This window comes from Vombatus ursinus, unplaced genomic scaffold (genome assembly GCF_900497805.2).
Source record: "Vombatus ursinus unplaced genomic scaffold, bare-nosed wombat genome assembly UNPS02014784.1, whole genome shotgun sequence".
Classification (NCBI taxonomy): Eukaryota; Metazoa; Chordata; class Mammalia; order Diprotodontia; family Vombatidae; genus Vombatus; species Vombatus ursinus.
Window position 1 is genome coordinate 18,570,443 of NW_020954562.1, and position 18,080 is coordinate 18,588,522.

An 18,080-nucleotide genomic window follows, 5' to 3' on the forward strand; every position below is an offset into this window, starting at 1 on the left:
CCAGAGAGCTTGACATGGAAATAAAAATCTACTCCAACCATTTCCAAGAGTCATAAATACTGGGGTCTGGGAAGTGGGATGAGACTTTCAGGAAAAAAAAAATTGATCACTGAAGTTAATTTCCAAATCAGGGCAATGTCACTTCAATAACTTTCTACATAATGACACTTTACTGACTCTGAGAAGTTTTGTAGTGAATTTGTATCTTAACATTTTATGGTTTTTTTATTGGTTTACACATAACTTCAATGATACTTTGCTATATCTGCCCTACATGAATACAAGTCACAATTTCTCCATGATTTAATTGCCTTTAAAAAAGTTTTATTGATACTCTTGTTTTTAATCATGGTCACTTCTGGATATACCCAACCATCTCTCCATAGGCAGTGAACTTTCTCTTACAAATAAAAGAAGTAAAACCAACTGATCCACTGACTGCATCTAACATCACATGCAACTTTCCACACTTAAAGTTTCCAATTTTCTAAGGAAAGGCAGGAGGACTCCTTTCTACTCAGGTCGTAGGTCAAATCAATAAGCATTTATTAAACATTTGCTATGTGCCCGGCACTGTGCTAAATGCTGGCTATAGAAAAAAAAAAAGGCAAAGAATGTCTCTGCTATCAAGAAGTTTTGATAGAGGAAACAACATGCAAACTACTGTGTACAAACAAGAAAGATATAGGATTAATTGGAAATAACCCTAGGGGGAAAGCACTTTGGGGAATTTCACTGTAAAGGGAAGCCAGTAAATCAAGGCAGCAGAGAAGATGTAAGAAAGAGTTGAAGGAATGGGGACAGCTTGTGAAAATGTCCAGTCAAGAATTAGAGTGTCATGTACACCACGGAAACCAGTATCACTGAATTGTGGAGTATGTAGATGGGAGTAAGATGCAAGAAGACTGGTAAGGTAAAAAGTGACTAGGTTATGAGAGCTTTAAAAGACAGAGAGGATTTTATATTTATCTTGGAGATAAAAGGAAGCCATTGAAGTTTATTAGCATGGTAATGTCTATGCCTCAGGAATATCAATCTGTCAGCTGAGTAGATGCTCTAATTGGAAAAGTGGGAGAGAAGTGGGAAACCAACCAAAAGACTATTATATAATATTATATAAGGCTATATAGAAGTCCAGGTGTGAGTAGGAGGTGCAGTACACAGCATGCCATACCTGAAGTAAGGAAGACTTTAGTTCAAATAAGGCCTCAGATACATACTAGCTGAGTGACCCTAGAAAAATCACATAATCTGACTTAGTCTGGTTTTTCATCTGTAAAATGAAGATATAGAGAATAAAAAATAGCATTGACATCATAGAGTTGTTGCAAGGATAATATTTTTAAAGTTCCTTTCAAAACTTGCAGCATAATACAAATGCTAGCTATCATTTACTCTTTGTTTTGGTTTTTTTATGTAGTCAGTGAGCATATTTTTTTCTCCCAGTTCTACTTATTCCACATTTCATCAATTCATATAAGCTTTCATTTTTCTCTGACTTCTTCATATCTGTCATTCCAAAATCTTCCCTGTGACCCCCTCTAACACTGAAGTTTAGGTCACATTCTTTTGAAAAACCCTTTGCCAATAAGTTTTCTTTTCTTTTCTTTTCTTTTTTTTTCCTTCCAGTTTCTATCTCTTTGTACTCTAACCTAAATTCTATTTTCCAATTCATAGGATATACTCATAAATGGTTTTTTCCCCTTATTCTCTCAACAGAGTGACATAATGGATAGAGCCCTGGGTCTTTAATCAGTAAGACCTGAGTTCAAATCCGGTGTTAAACAGCTGTGTCCTTGGGCATGTCATTTATCTTCTGATTATCAAAGTTCCTTCAACTGAAAATGGGAATAAGAAGAGCACCTACTTCACAGGGTTGTTGTAAGGATCAAATGAAATAATATTTGTAAAATGCTTAGCACAATGCCGGACACAAATTAAGCACTATATAAATATTTATTCATTTACCTTTCCTTCCTCCCAATCTCCCTCTTCTCTAAGTCTCTCATGAGTAGAGCCTCTGGTGAACTGAAGTTGATTACTTCCTCTTCCCCATGTCTGTGATAGTGTAGTTGTAGCTTTCGTTCTATTATACCTTCCCTTTTTGTATTTTGTATTTTATTTATTTTTGGTAGAACCCTTCAATGTGTCTCATTTTGAAAATATTAATTCATGAAGGAAACAATGATATGAGGGTACACAATCTTACTCCCTACCTTTATCGGGATCACTTACTTTTCCTAAGATTGTCATTGTTTGGTCATTTAGTCATGCTCAACTCTTCATGACCCCAGAGACCATGGCATGCCAATTCTGTCCATGAGTTCTTTTGGCAAAGATGTTGGAGTATTTTGCAATTTCCTCCTCCAATGGATTAAGACACAAAGAGGTTAAATGACTTGCCCTAGGGCACAGAGTTAATAAGTGACTGAGGCTAGATTTGAACTCACTCCAGGTCCTACACTCTCTTCATCATACCATCAGATGTCCCTGTCTAGTTCAATTTACTCGTTTTATAGATGAGGAAAATGAAGCACAGGGGGTAAAATGATCAATAAGAGTGACAGAGGTTCAAAATATTGGAACGAGTATATTTACTCACATTCTCTGTACCAGTAAGCTATCCACCATGCCATGCTGCCTCTGAAATTCTATTTATTCCATTATGTACTGAAATATACTGCTTGAATATTTAAACCAAAATAAAACATTTATAAAATCACTTCATAGAAAAATGTATTTTCTGGTCATTAAAACACACCATAACATATTGGCAATAATAATTCCATTGGTGACAGAAGACAAAGACTCAGGGCTGGTGGTAGGAGAAGAATGTAGTATAGAGCAGAAAGTAACAGGTACCAATACTTAACTCATCACTTCATTATTTAAACATGAGAAGACGATACCATATATTCTCCAAGTATTCTGTTGTGGAGAAAAAAGGACTGGCAACTACCTCTGTGTTGTACCCCTCTCACAATTTTCCCCATTCCCAATGCTAATAAATACTTTTTAATCTATCTATCTATAATTTATTTGTCTGATAATTCAATACATTGATGGAGTTGTGATAGTGTCAGAATAGGGATTTCTCCCACCAGTCAAGATAACAATTTCACCATAACTTTTAATCTCATGTGATTCTTGTCTATGTCCTTCTGCAAATCTCACATAGAGCTTCAATCCAATGCACTGAAAGCCATTCTTTGGTTTTCTTAATATTTCACGGGTGCAAGTGTAGTAACTAGATAATGATGAATACTCTTCATTTTCAATATATAACTGTCCCCACTTGTTTCTTATAATATGTCTTTTTCTCCATTTTTGTTCTTTAGTGTGAATCATTCAGTTAATTTTTATATACTACTTATGTGAACTATGGTCTCTGTGAGTCACCTACAATTTTGGTTTTTTATGAGATCATGCAACTCTCTGATTTGAAGCCATTTGAAAGAATAATGTTATGAAAACGCGTGTGTGACAATGAACATGCTGAGAATGATAGAATGTTGTTCATCTCATCTCCTTTTGCTCAATTTTGAGACTAACTCACTCACCATATGTAGCATTCATCCAAAAGACTGATGGTCTTACTTAAGGAGTGGATCATTCCAATGTGGCATTTAATCTACATAGATTGTATTTTGTAATTTTTAAAAACAAATGCCTCACTTTTATGCACTCTCTCTTTAGATCTTACACATATAATTTGTCCAGTCTACAGACATCTCTGTAAAAGTCATGATCACTTTGTAAAGAACCATATGCCACAGTCATTTTAATATGGGCCACATATTTATGGAATCAACATTTTTACAGTTTTCCACCTTGTTTTGAACTTGTTTATTAAGATAGATCTTGAACTTAACAAGAGTCCTTAAAATATCACATTATTAACTAGAGACCTGCATTCTTTAGTACATGTAGTTCCCAGAACTTATGTTTATGAGGGATATTTCTTCACTAAGCAAATATATGGTACAAGCACCTCAGGGCATGACTATTTTTCTCCACCGAGATTTAGACTAAACATTTAAAAAAAATAGAGGTAGCATATCTAATATAGTGCATGGTAAAAACTTTGAGACTGGATGACAGATCACAGAAACATACTCTGTTTCAGAAATAAATTAAGGGAATAGAAATAAGACCATGTTAAGTTTATGGAGAGTGGACTAAAGGTTAGAGAGATTAAAGAAGATAGTACATTTTTCATAGCAAAACAAAAACAAAGAAGGAATAAAAAAATGAGATGCATGGAGCTAACTCATGGCTACCTCCTAGCAATTAGTTCAGAAAACCTTGGCAATGCAAGTAGAAATGATTGAGACTATACTAGCTATTATAGAGTGTAAAGTAGACACTACTAAAACCCTGCCAGATAACCAGTATTTGACTTATTTCTCTATGTGTGTACATACATGCATAAGTGTGTAGGAGGGAACCTGAATTTCTTTACACAGAAGAACAGTACAGTCACATAACTCTAATTTTTCAGCTTTTCCATTGTTCCAAAAGACCAATTTGGGAAACTGACTACATAGACATCTTTACAGTTGAAAAGTACCACAAGGTTGTATAGGTAGGTTTATATCTATTCTAAATGAATTTGGCCCAAAAATCAATAATCACTTCTTGCTCTCTTCAGGTGCTTACTCTTCAAGGCTAGATGAAATCAACTTAATAATAGAATTGGCACCTTCCTTTTGTGGCTTTCTAATACCAATGTCTACTGTCCTGAAAAATATCATTTACTTTTAACTGTCATCTTTATGAGGTGAGAGTGAAATAATGAAGTGGATTGTAAAAGATTCACACCTCAGTTCATCTTATCTAATAGGTTTTCTTCAATATTTCAAGCATCCATGATTGCCTTGGTTTGGCAATGCTTTCCACAAAATAAACTGCAATAAGGAGATTTGCCTATTAAATTACTATTAAATAAATTATTAAATTATTGTTAATTAAGTTCTGTGCCTCATTAGTCTTTGAGAGTTACTATGGTGGAAATAAAATATCATTGCCTGGTTGTCAACTATTAGGTTGGTGATGAACCTCCCCAAAGTTAGTTAAGCAGGTCTTGAAAGAAACTAAAGTATTATTCCATGAAATTCTTTTCATGTATGGAGACATATATACATAATACATATTTATAATAATCCTACCAAAAGAGGAGTATAGGTATATATGCATTTATATAAGTACTGGTAAAAGGTCATTTAGAAGTCATGTAGGTTGGGGTCCTTTGGCCTTCTTCCAGTCAACAGAAAAAAAGCATTTAGGAAATATTTGGCAAAATAAATAAAAAGACAGTACAACATAGATAACAATAATTTTTGTTTTTCTAAGTTAAATGGTCTGCAAGCACAAATTTCTATTTGAGTATGACACCACTGATCTAGTACATACCTCATGTTTTCTAGAGAAAAATGGTGAGAACAAGGCAAGTTAAATGATATTGTCTAAATTAGGATGTGAAAGCAGGTTTTTTGATTATAGATCTAGAGTTCTTTAAAAAAAGTTTCATTAAAGACAACATAGAAATTAATTTTTAAAATTTTCTGAATGGCTATTAATTCTTCCACAAAATCATGTGGATGTCATAAAGTGAGCTTCATTATTTAAAGCATTAACATATTTTAGAAAGCACAAAAAGTGAATAAAGAGTTAATGATATACTATTAGATAAGTATCAAAATAGTAGAATCATGCCATTAGTTTAAATTGGAAAAAATATGCTAATGCATATTTTGACTAGTTATTCCATCATAAAAAGACTTCCTTTCCTTAATTGATTTATTTTTTTAAAAATTATTGATAACTTGTGTTTTTACTTCACCTAAATTTCCCCCTGTCCCTGCCAGAAAACCAAGCCATATAACAAGAATTTGATTTACTTTTAAAAATATTTTCCCTTGAAAACTTTGTTTCATTTTGTTTTAAAACTTATAACAATTATATTTAATATTTTTCTTAAAACACAAGCCTTTGACAATTTAAAGAGAAAAAAATTCTTCAATCACTTGCTTATTTACTTAATTAGTTAACTATGTTGGATCTCACCAACTTGCCAAGCCTGGAAGAATAGTGACCATCATGGTCCAATTCCACTACTTTGCTCCTTTTCCAATTATGCACCAGTTTGCCTCCTCTTAAGCAACTTGGCAGACCCTGTCCTCTAAACCCTCCCAGAAGTTCACCAAATGTGTGTTGGATTTAGTGCAGTTACCCAATTATCTGCAGCCCTACTGCAACTCAGAACTCTTGTGTTCAAGCGACACACCAACCTTCTCCCTCCAGGGGCAGGGATTATAGGTGTGTAATACTATGCCTGCCTCCAATCATTTATTTTTTTCTTTTTAGTTTGAATCCTTTAACACTATAAAACTAATAAAAAACAATATGGAATAGTGTTTTAAGGTGGATATCCTCTTGAAATAAAAAGTTCTGAGTTTGAATTCAATTAAATGTAGCAACACAATGATTGGCTATAATAATCAAATTCACAGGAAAACCACTTTTATAAAATAACGGATGATGAGCAATTGAATTTCTATGTAAAAAGCAAATTGCCATATATACCAGAAAACTGAAGAGAAGAAGCACAATGCAGGGTCGAGAGGCCCATAAGAATCAGGAAGACCCAGGGCCAGGTTCTTTCTCCCACATGTACCAGGTATGTTAACTATGGACACACCTGCTAACCTCTCAGTGCCTCAAGCAACTCTCACAAGACTGTAATTTACAGTTTAGTTGTTGACCTACATTCCATAGAGGGAGCTGCTATGGGAAGAATTAGTAAAAGCACTTATAAAGATAGAAGTTCCTTACATTAAGGAACAGATTTGAATTGACCTTTCCCCACTTCAAACAATAAGAAAAAAACAGCACTATCAATAAAAGCAACAAACCTAAAATGTTAATTTATTTTTCTACTTTCTTTGGAAAGCAAAGGATAAAAGTTTACAGACACCAACTCACACACAAAGTCCTTTGCCAATATTTAAATAAATACCTATACACATTTCTTCTGGTAGGCTTATTGGAAATATATATTATGTATATATGTTTATGTTTATGAATTACTGGTAAATGATTATAATTACAATCTGTTTTTGGTAGGACATCCATTTTGAAGTAACTGAAGTACACATTCCAATCAGAATGTAATAAGCAACAAAAATATGCATTTTGCAAAACATTAAGTGCCAAATGTTAGAATCTTCTCTTATGCATTAAGAAAAATTAAATAGGCACTAATTATGCATATAATACATATAGTGTATTGTCCTTTAAAAGCATTTAATGTACACTCAAAAATTTCTTTGAAAGCTTTAACTTTCTCCAAAAGACTCATGATGGAAAATACTATTCACATCCAGAGAAAGAACTATGGCGTCTGAATGCAGACTGAAGCATACTATTTTCATCTTTTTTATTGTGTTTTTTTTTCTTTCTCTTGGCTTTTCCCTTTTATTCTGATTCTTCTTTCACAACATGACTCATGTGGAAATATGTTTAATAAGATTATACATGTATAATCTTTCTCAGATTGCTTGCCATCTTGGGGAGGATGGAGGAGAGGGAGAAAAAAAGTTTGGAACTCAAAATTTTATAAAAGTGAATGTTGAAAACTTTCTTTACATGTAATTGGAAAAAAATAAAATACTATTAAAAAAGAAAACTTTAACTTTCATCACCAGCATATGTTTTACTAAAATGCATTATATACTTTACCTTCTTAAAAAAAACTTGTAATGATTGGTTATCAGGATGCTTCAAAGCTACAAGGGTGATAAATGACTAGATAAAACCTTTAGAACTAGCTAATCACATATTTTGCCCTTTATAATATAGCCTTATATTTAGTCTATGTACAATTTAGATATTTCCTGCACCTTGAATCAGAGGTGTCAGCTTCAGCAGAAGCAGCAGTAAATATTTATTAAGCACTGTGGGAAAGTACAAACACTCAAGCTCTTCTGCTGGCACATCCCTGGAGACACATGGCCAGCTCCCAATGTCCTACTTTGTTCTGTCTCGAGCCCCAGATGTTGACCTAATTACTTCCTTGGCTTCTGTTTCACCTTTTTTTTTTTTTTTTTTTTTGCCTGGGTCCCTGCACTTTACAGGAACATTGCAGAATAGGATTACAAGATAACAGCTCTAGCTCTGAAAGGTACCACAGATTCTTTTTAGACCAACCTCTACATTTTAACAGATTAGAAAATTGAGAACCCAGAGTTTAAGTAGTCTGCTGAAAGGTGGTAAGCAACAGAAACATGATTTGAACCCAGAATGTCTGACTCCAAAGCCAGTGCAGCTAGGTGGTGCAGGGGAGAGACTATGAGACTCAGAGACAAGAAAACCTGAGTTTGAATCTTGGCTCAGATATTTATTAGGTGCGTGACCTTGGTCAAGTCACTGAACTTCCCTCAGTCTCAGTTTTTTCATCTGAAAAATAAGGATAATAATAGCAACTATTTCAGAGGGCTGTTGTGACATCAAAGAAGATAACATATATAAAATACTTTGTAATGTTCAAGTGCTATATAAAATCTAGCCATTCTAATTATTCCCACTATACCATGCTGACTCCCCAGTTGCAGAATGTAGGCTTTCAACTTCATCTTCTCCATGCCATTTACAAATTTGGCACACAATCCTTTTTGAGATTTTTTGAGTATATTTAGTGATAGTCACTTAAGGGAAATGTTAAAAATAACAAGCTCAGGGGAATTACTAAATTACCAGACTTCTTCAAAAGCTTATTAATGAAGGTCAACAGAGGACCTCAATGAAATGAAAATGGATGTAAGCCTGGCTTTTCTTAGATACTTTCCTGTATTCCGCTAGACATATTTTTCCCATTTTTATCTTTCTTTAATATGAAATGTATATTAATCCTCAAATTCTCTCAATCTCACCCTCTCTTTCTTTTCTTCCTTCTCTGATCCCTGTCATGAGTAATATCAGTTCATTATATTCATCCACCTTTTATGGGGCCAATCCTTTCTTATTGGTAAACAGAAGTATTAATTATGAACAATCAATTTTATTGAGATTCTAGCATGCTTATATAAGGAAAGTATTTAACATCTCTGATGAAAACTAGGCTAGTGTCTAGACCACTAGGGTCCATGAACATTTTCAAAGGACTCAGGATAAAAATGATATCCACCTGCAGATAGAGAATAGATGAACTCAGAATGTAGATTGAAGCATATTTTTTTCTTTTTCTTTGTTCCATTCTTTCATTTTTGTAAAAACATGCTTAATGTGAAAGTGTTTTGCAAGACTTCATATTTGTAATGAGCTTTGAATTTCTTGCCTTCTTAATGGAGTGGGGACAAAGTGGGAAAGAGTGAGTGAATCTGGATTTCAAAATACAATAAACTGGATTTTAAAAATATTTTGATAATTATTTCAATATAACTGTTTTCCTTTGCAATTCCAAGTACTTTATTATCAAAAACATGTGAAAAGGGGTTCATAGGAGTCCATACTAACAAAAAGTTCTATGACACAAAAAAAAACTGATGACAGCCTTCTCTAGACATTTTTGCTTCACAAAGATGATTTTAAAAATTGATTATTAGAGCTGAGAGGGATTATTGTGTTCATTTACTCAAACACTCTCATTTTACAGATGAAGTAGGAGGTTGGAAGGACCTGACCTAGAGATAGTAGCAGTTTGGAATGGGGAAAAGTAAGGGTGGGAGAGACAGAGAGACACAAAGAAACAGAGATAGAAAGAGATATGCAGAGAAACATATATATATATGTATATATATATATATATATATGTGTGTGTGTGTGTGTATACATACATATATATGGAGAAAGAGAAAGACAATATTATTTATACATATGTATATATCTGTCATATATGTCAAATAATTTGTACTATAAGACAATATTATATATGTAGTATTGTCTTGTATATATGTATACAAATATATACTACATATATACTGTATATATTTTCTGTGTATATACATATAATATATACTGTATATATACAAAAATATATATGCTGTATATATATATACAAGATATTATATAATATATATCTTCATACTAGATATACAAGATAATACTACATACAATGTCTTGTACAAGTTAGTTGACATTTATGACATGTGTACATAAGTATATATACTATATATAACATATTTCTACATACATCTATAATATACATATGCATATGTATATATATATATGTGTGTATGTATGCAGATATTGATGTGTGTGTGTGTGTGTGTGTGTGTATGGATATGTGCCTATATGTGTACTGGAAAATAAGAGGAGGAAAAGTTTAATAATCACTTTTATAGGGGAGTAGGGCCTTAGAGAAAGGACAGACGTTTAATAAGCAGAGAAGAAAGGGAATGAAAGTGTATTCATACTTCCTGTTCATCAACAGCAAAATAAATGCTTTCATTATTAGCCCCACCACCAAACTAGAAATTAGAAAAACTGTTCTGAACAGCCCTCAGAGAAGCTGCCCAGTAATTGAAGGCAGGAGAACCTGATTTCTGATTCCAACTCTGTCACTAACTAATCTTGTGATTTTTGAGCAAATCTTTTCATTTTTCTTCTCATCTGAAAAATGAAGGGATTAGACTAAAAGATTCTCTAAGGTGCCTTCCAACTCTAAAAACATATAATTCTAGGAGAAAGAACATCAAAAGTCATCGCAGATTTAGAGCTAGAAGAGACTTTATATGTTAGCGTAGTTCCTTCACTTGATGTAAATAACTTGCCCAAGTTTTTCCTACATAAGTAGAAAGTAGCAGAAGGAGGACTCAAATGCCAGCATTCTGAGTTCAAATCTAGCCTAGAAATATAGACAGAGATAGAAAGAACTTCAGAACCCCTTGGATGGGTAGGTGCCACAGTGGATAGAGTAATCACCCATGAGTCAGAATGATGAGTTCAAATCTGCCTCAGACACTCACTAACTCTGTGACCCTGGGCAAGTCATTTAATTATTGTCTGCCTCAGTTCTATGATAGGGATGATAATAGCACTTACCTGGCAGGGTTGTTGTGAAGATCAAATAAGATAATATTTTAAATCTCTTAGCATAGTACCTTGCACATTGTAGGTCTCTAATAAATGCTTGTTTCCTCCCCTTCCATTCAGTGTCACCCCATCATTTTGCCAATGAGGAACCAAGATTGAAGAGTGAAGATTAGAAAGAGTGAGGGATTTGAAATTCATCATCCTTGGCTTCAAATATTGGCTCTGTCTTTTAAAGGTACTAAAGGTACTGACCCTGTAGAAGTCATTTGACCACTCTAGACCTCAATTTCTTCATCTATAAAAATAGGTTTTTGAATTTAATATCCCTTCTATGCTCTTATTATCCTGAAACTGACCAAAATTACTTAAGTATTAAGCATCAGAAGTAGTTGTTGAAGAAAAGTCCCTTGACTCCACAGCCAGTGTTCTCTCCAATGTACCACACTCTAAACCACCATACAACATCTCCACTTATCTAAAGAATAAAGGACATTTACCCATGTGGATGCTTATTATTATCCATTATGACGGGAACAAGTTCAGTAAAAATAGTAACATTTAAAAATAATTTACAAGGAAATAAAAGGCCTTTCAAGTTTTGTTTCTACTTAGATATCTACAGGGGAAAAAGAATCAAGTATATGTTTTAAAAAGCTGAAGTCAAATATGTTCATGATAAACAAATGCCAGTGAAGTGAAAACTTCACAGAAAGAATGACCACCCAACCTGGATTGTTGTATTCCCATGTAAAATATGTGGGGCAATATTTGTGTGGCATCTGGTAAGTAGGTGGTCTGCTAATGGGAAAGATTCCAGCTGACATAATATTCACAAGTACATTTGGGAGAGTTAGGAAAATGAAATCCCACCCAGAAAAGCACAACTATGTTTACATGCCTCATTCTATACTATTCAATTCAATAATCAACTATTCAGCACCTATTATATGCAAGTCAAAAAGTCATCTTTTTATAAAATAAAATATTTCATTGTATGTAGCGAGGAAGACAGGGTAGACAGATAAATGTTCTAGTAGAAGATAGATACTATCTATCTTCTATACTATTCAATTCAATTAGCAATTATTAAGCACCCATCATATACAAGTCAAAAATATTTCTTTTTATGAAATGAAATATTTCAACATATGGAGCCAGAAAGATGTAGGGGCAGGTAGGTGTCATAGTGGATAGAGTGCTGGGTCAGAAACCAGGAAGATTCATCTTCATGAATTCAAATCTGGCCTCGGGTACTTTTTGGCCATGTGACCCTGGGCAAGTCACTTAACACTTTGTCTTTCATCTGCAAAATAAGCTGGAGAAGTAATGGCAAACCCCTCCAGTATCTTTGCCACTAAAACCCCAAATGGGGTCATAAAGAATTGGACATGACTGAAGTGACTGAACAACAAAAGTCAGAAAGATAGGTCAGAACAGAAAGAGAAATATTCTATCTGAAAATAGTTGTGTGTACATATGGATGACTAAATAGCTCACTTTCCCTCTCTTTCCTTTTTTTTTCTTTTTAAATGGATGTACTAAACATAGCTTTCAATATGGGTGTGCATGTCTTATGTCAACAGAAAAGCATACCAGGACAATGTTGTCATTCATAAATATAACATCAAAATTAAGGTCTATTATATTCTGGGTTTCTACAAACCATTAAGCAAAATAGCAAGTCATCAAAGCTGTTTCAATGGTCTTTGAATTTTAAACTTGATAACTTACTTGCATATGTCATCTTCTGGGTCTTCCAGCCCAAATCTTTCATCAAAAGTCAGTTGTATCCACATGTTTTCTTCTGCTGTTACTAATCTCCATACCAGAACTGTATTTCTTGGGTAAGTATGAGGGAACTTGGGGCTGTGAATACTTCCATTCGTTGTCACTGTAATAATCCTTTCATGCTGGGGATCGTGTACTCCTAAAGTAAATATATACACACAAAGACGCATTCAGTAGACTGGTCCAAAATTCTAGGGGATTGTATATGATTTAATTTTTGATGTTTGACTTGGGTTCAAATCTTAGCTTTGCCACTCATTACCTGGCCAAGTCACTTTTCCCTTCTCTAGGACTCCATTTCCTCAGCTGTGATTGAAGTGCTTGGGCTAGATGACCTCTAAAATCCTTTCCAAATCTAAATCAATCCCTTAACTACAATATAATTCTTCAGAGAATGCAGTAGGTTATGACTCATTGTCATACAACATCACCGGAAGAATATCGTCAAAAATAGAAGACTCAACAGTTTAAAAGCTCTTTAACTATCTGAAGACGTTATTCATTTTTATACACCACAAATAGATTCTTCAACTGGTATAGTAAAATACAGTTATGATTCAGAGTCAGGCACTGTAAGTTAATTTTTTTGATCTAGACATGATTTCATCAGTACTGGATTTCCAGTGCTTTATATCTCTCCACTTGTTGGTAATTCATAGTCTTAGAGGGATATCTGGGTCTCTAAGAATTTAAATGACTCACCTACAATCACACAGCTACCATGACAGAGAGGGGGCTGGAACTCAGGTTTCCCAGTTTCCAAGCCTTGCTCTCTATCCCTACAATGCCCTTTCTCTGGAATATTTAAATATAGACAAATAATAAAGATAAACATATTTAGCTGAATATAGATGTGATAGCTGTTTATGTTTACTTTGAGAGGCAAATGAACTTATTTTCCTATTCTAGTATTACTCATAAAACAAGAGCTATCTTTTCAAACTCTTAAGGACTCAAATTATAATCACTGAATCTAAAACCATAATTTCCAAGATTTATCAAATAAATAATAATTACATAAGATACATAAGTGAACAGATATTAGAAGCCATATATTCTACCACCACCCCCTCAATCTGCAAATGGGGAAACTAAGACCGATTAAGTAATATGCCCCAAATCACATAGGTTAAACCCATCAAAATAGGATTTGATTCCAGGTCTTCTAAATAAAAAGCCAGCATTCTTTCCACATTCTAACCCATTGCCTTCTAAAATGTCTAGGTGGACTACAAAGTTTTAATTTTTCAGTTCTGCTACAAAAGATTTACACTAAAATTGTGTGCATGTATAGTACATATATATACACACAAAGATACACACATATTGTTCCTTCCCCATCCCCACTTTTGCAAACATATACTTGTATGCTATAATCGGATCCTGAAATACAAATACAACGAACAGTATAGACTACAGCGTTTGGGAATATCATCAATACCTTTATTCACATCAAAAATAAAATATTTAATCTAAAATGTGGGGATCTAGCATTTAAACTTATAAAAACGCTAGACTTCTTATGCTACTTGGTCCCAAGTCATATAAGACCACATGTACGTAGGGATGCATAGGAGTGTGAGTTTGTGTGTGTCTAACTTCTTTCTCCATTGTTTTCTCTTGTATCTTTCATACACCTGTCTCTCCTTTCATCCAATCAGATTAATTCCTTCTGTTTCTCCATTTCCTTTGCTGAAGCACATCCCTTCTTCTTACTTTCAAGTAAAGGCATTTCTCTATCCATCCTGATGAAAACCAGTTTCTGATTCCAATTTTCTTTTTTCCTGACCAATAATTTCAAAGGTCTTCATACTTCTGACTACTGTTGACATTAACAGTCTCCCAAATCTTAGCTGGAATATGACAGGGTGAGTAGCAAGGTTACACTAGAAACTTCTTGAACTTTAGGCAGCTTAAATTTGCAAGAATATTGTATCTCACTAATTTTTTTCTAGAGCATTGTTGTACACTGATAGTGTTGGGTGAATCATTTCATTAAACCAAAGGGGAGAAAAAGGAAAGCAAAAGATACATTAACTTTCATTTAATAAATCTTGATTGTTTGCAATTATGTCTTTGAAATATTGGGTTTTTGTGGGGGAAGGGAGTACATTTCTCAAACTATTTTATATGTAAATTGAAATGACTATTCAGTTTACAGCACTGATTAAAGTTATGACGTTGTTAGTAAAGAATTTCCTAAATAATGCAAAGCTAAAAATTCAAAGCAAATAACTGAACCTTATTCCCTTTATTGCCTAAGTTCCTCAATGGCAGTAACTTAGCTAAGTTCTGAGTCATATTAATTCTTTCTAGATAATTGATTTTTGAGGTATTATTGATAATAAATTGGTTATTGAAGTATTATTGAAAGAATTGAAAGACATTATTGAAAGAATATCATATGAAAATTTAGGAGAACTAAATTCTTTCAGGCTTATTAATATGTGGTGACAACTTCATGGGCTTCAGGTTGCTCAACTATGAAATGAAAGGTTTGGCTAAGTAATATCTAATATTTTGTGCTCCAAAAACTCTGGATTCCATAGTATTACTAAATTAGTCGAAATAATACCTGAAAGAATAAATACACCTATTAATTTATTACCAAAGAAGAACTCAAACATAAAGAAAACGAAATTAGAGCAACTCTCAATCTTCTCCCCCCAACCCCAAAGAGAAAATATACTAAGATAAAGGGCATCATAAGCACTTGAACTTAAACAGTAAATCTATCTCATCTCAAAAAGCCTTCTTCAGAATGAGATGTATCCCAACCCCACCCCCATGTTGCTAACAAAATCAAATTACTGGAGAAATGTAGCATTATGGAAAATATTGCTGTGGAACACCTATTCCAATAGTCTAAATATTTCAGAAAGTAAGACTATGACAAAGGGTTAAGCAAACAATAGAAGCTAATGAACTGGTTTTTAGGACAAATGCCCCCTACCTTGCCCCAGGCAGATTTTATGTGATTTCATATTTAAGACTTTGTTTTCCTGTTATAATCAGTACTTAAATGCCTATGGCTCTCTATTTACAAACACATCAAAGTTTACTCTTTCACCTACAGTTTAGTAAATTGCAGTGTTATTAAAGGCTCTCAATTCTATTTTTGTATCCTTGAGTTAAAGATTGATGGCTGGAATGCATATACTTAAATTGTGTTTACTATATCCCTTTTCTTTCTAATTCTGAATCCATTAGACTGTAATTAAACGTAATTTAAAGGCTGAAAATCCAAGTCTTATTTGTGGGTAAAGGAATTGTAAATGTTCTCTAAAGTTGACTTGCTGCTCACAAAAGATTCATGCAAAATGCTCTGTGGGTTTTGCCAGGACACAATATGATTTACAGATGACTGTCAAAGTCTTGTGTGTAACCAAAACAACTAGGGACATAATAAAAAAAATTGAGGGGAGGGAAGCAAAATGGGGCAAAGGTCAATAATATATTGGATCAAACTGGGACCTTTTATTTTCTTTTTTATTAACTTCAGCACCAACTTTTTAAAGTTATAACTGAACTGCTAAAGAAAGGGACATATCTGTGAATTATTTAATTGAATTACTCTTTTGCCTATTCCTCAAGAGATTACTCCAAAACATCACCAGTGTATTAAAACAGGTCATGTTTTTGCTGGTTGGCTCATTATGTAAGCTAATCCCACACTGGTTAAAATACACACACGCACACACAGTTAGCATGACAAATCAAAATACATACTCCAAAATGTTTTCTTCCTTCAATGTACCATTTTTTTCTTTATATTGTCTAGTTTCTAGAAAATGAGAAGAAAATAAAAGACTAGATAGTGGAAATATTATTGAGCAATAAAATGACCAAAAAGAAGGCAACTAGAAAGGAGGAAGAAAACTGGGTCTTAAGTGGTCAGAAGTTCCATATGAGTTAATAGTGACAGGAGTTCACATGATCACTACTGGTTGCACTAAAGAAAAGGAGATTAGAGTCCCACCCTCTTTGCCCTGTCAAAGTACACTTTGAATCTTATCCTCAGTTCTGAGTAGTATTATCTTAGGAAGTTTATTTACAAATGTGTGTCCAATGAAAAGCTACCAGGATGGTTGAAGGCCTTGAGTCCATTCAATAGGAATGAGAACATGTGATCTGGAGAGAGGATGGCCAGCTAAAATCCCACCTTTTATGAGAAGTTGCTTTTCCCAATCCTCCTTAATTCACATAGAGTCTAATAAGGGAGACAGCACATGCAAAAAACTAGGTACAAAAAAGATGCACTCCTCTCCTCTCCTCTCCTCTTCTCTCCTCTTCACTTCTCTTCTCTTCTCTTCACTTCTCTTCTCTTCTCTTTTCCTCTCCCATGCTCCCTCCCCATCTTGTACATACATGGTTGTTTGCATGTTGCCTCCCTCATTAGTCTGTGAACTCCTTGAGGGCAGGGACATTTTTTGCGTAGCACATAGAAGATGCTTAAAAAACTGAATGACTTAGTTGAACATGATACTTGTCACCTTTATGACTCAATTTATCACACTTAAAAGGTAGGACAGTGAGGAAAACAAAACAAAACAAAAACAAAAACACTTGACTAGGAAAAGGGACACCTGGTTCCTGGCTTCCAGTCTTGTTTTTGCCTTTAACTCATTGGATGACCTAAGGAAATCCATATGACAAACTCTTTCTGTATCAGTTTTATATCTGTAAAATGGTAATAATATATCTGCCCAATCTACTCTACAGTCTTGGTCTTCACAATAAGTGGGTTGAGAAGCAGAACACTATCTCTGTATCCCCTCCCCACATCCCATATCATTCTTTGTCATCATAGTAAACAATACAATTTTTTTTGTATAGAAAAAGAAGCTAAATTGTTATAGATTAACCTAAAAAGATGATTTCCAGTTTTGTTTTGTTTTATAGAGTGATTTTGTTCTCACTTGGCAAAAGTTCATTTAAAATGATAATAGGGGAAGATGCTTTTAGTCCTTCTCTGACAGTGGGTAAAATTGTTTTGGGCATGTCTAGGCATGTCTGGGCAAGATCTCAGTAAAAGCTGAGAATAGCAATGAAGGAATACCAATAAAACACTTTTGGTGCTGAAAATACCACCAGAACATAGCAGAGCTATAAAAACACTGCCAAGATTTGGTTAATTATGCCTTAAGGGAACCATACAACAATGTTATATAATTTCATCCTTTGATTATTTGGCAAAACCATTTTTAAACTATGATTTGCTATTGCAGGGAATGAATTATGCCAGAGAGATGAACAAGATT

General features: G+C 33.9%; 1 protein-coding gene across 1 annotated transcript in view; it reads right to left on the reverse strand.

Moving 5' to 3' along the window:
• The window catches only part of PDGFC (platelet derived growth factor C), a 245,473-nt gene that overhangs the window by 94,791 nt on the left and 132,602 nt on the right, over positions 1 to 18,080 (reverse strand). The window contains exon 2 of the mRNA XM_027866792.1: positions 12,763 to 12,958. Coding sequence (XP_027722593.1) covers positions 12,763 to 12,958 — 196 coding nt within the window. The remainder of the gene's footprint in view (positions 1 to 12,762; positions 12,959 to 18,080) is intronic.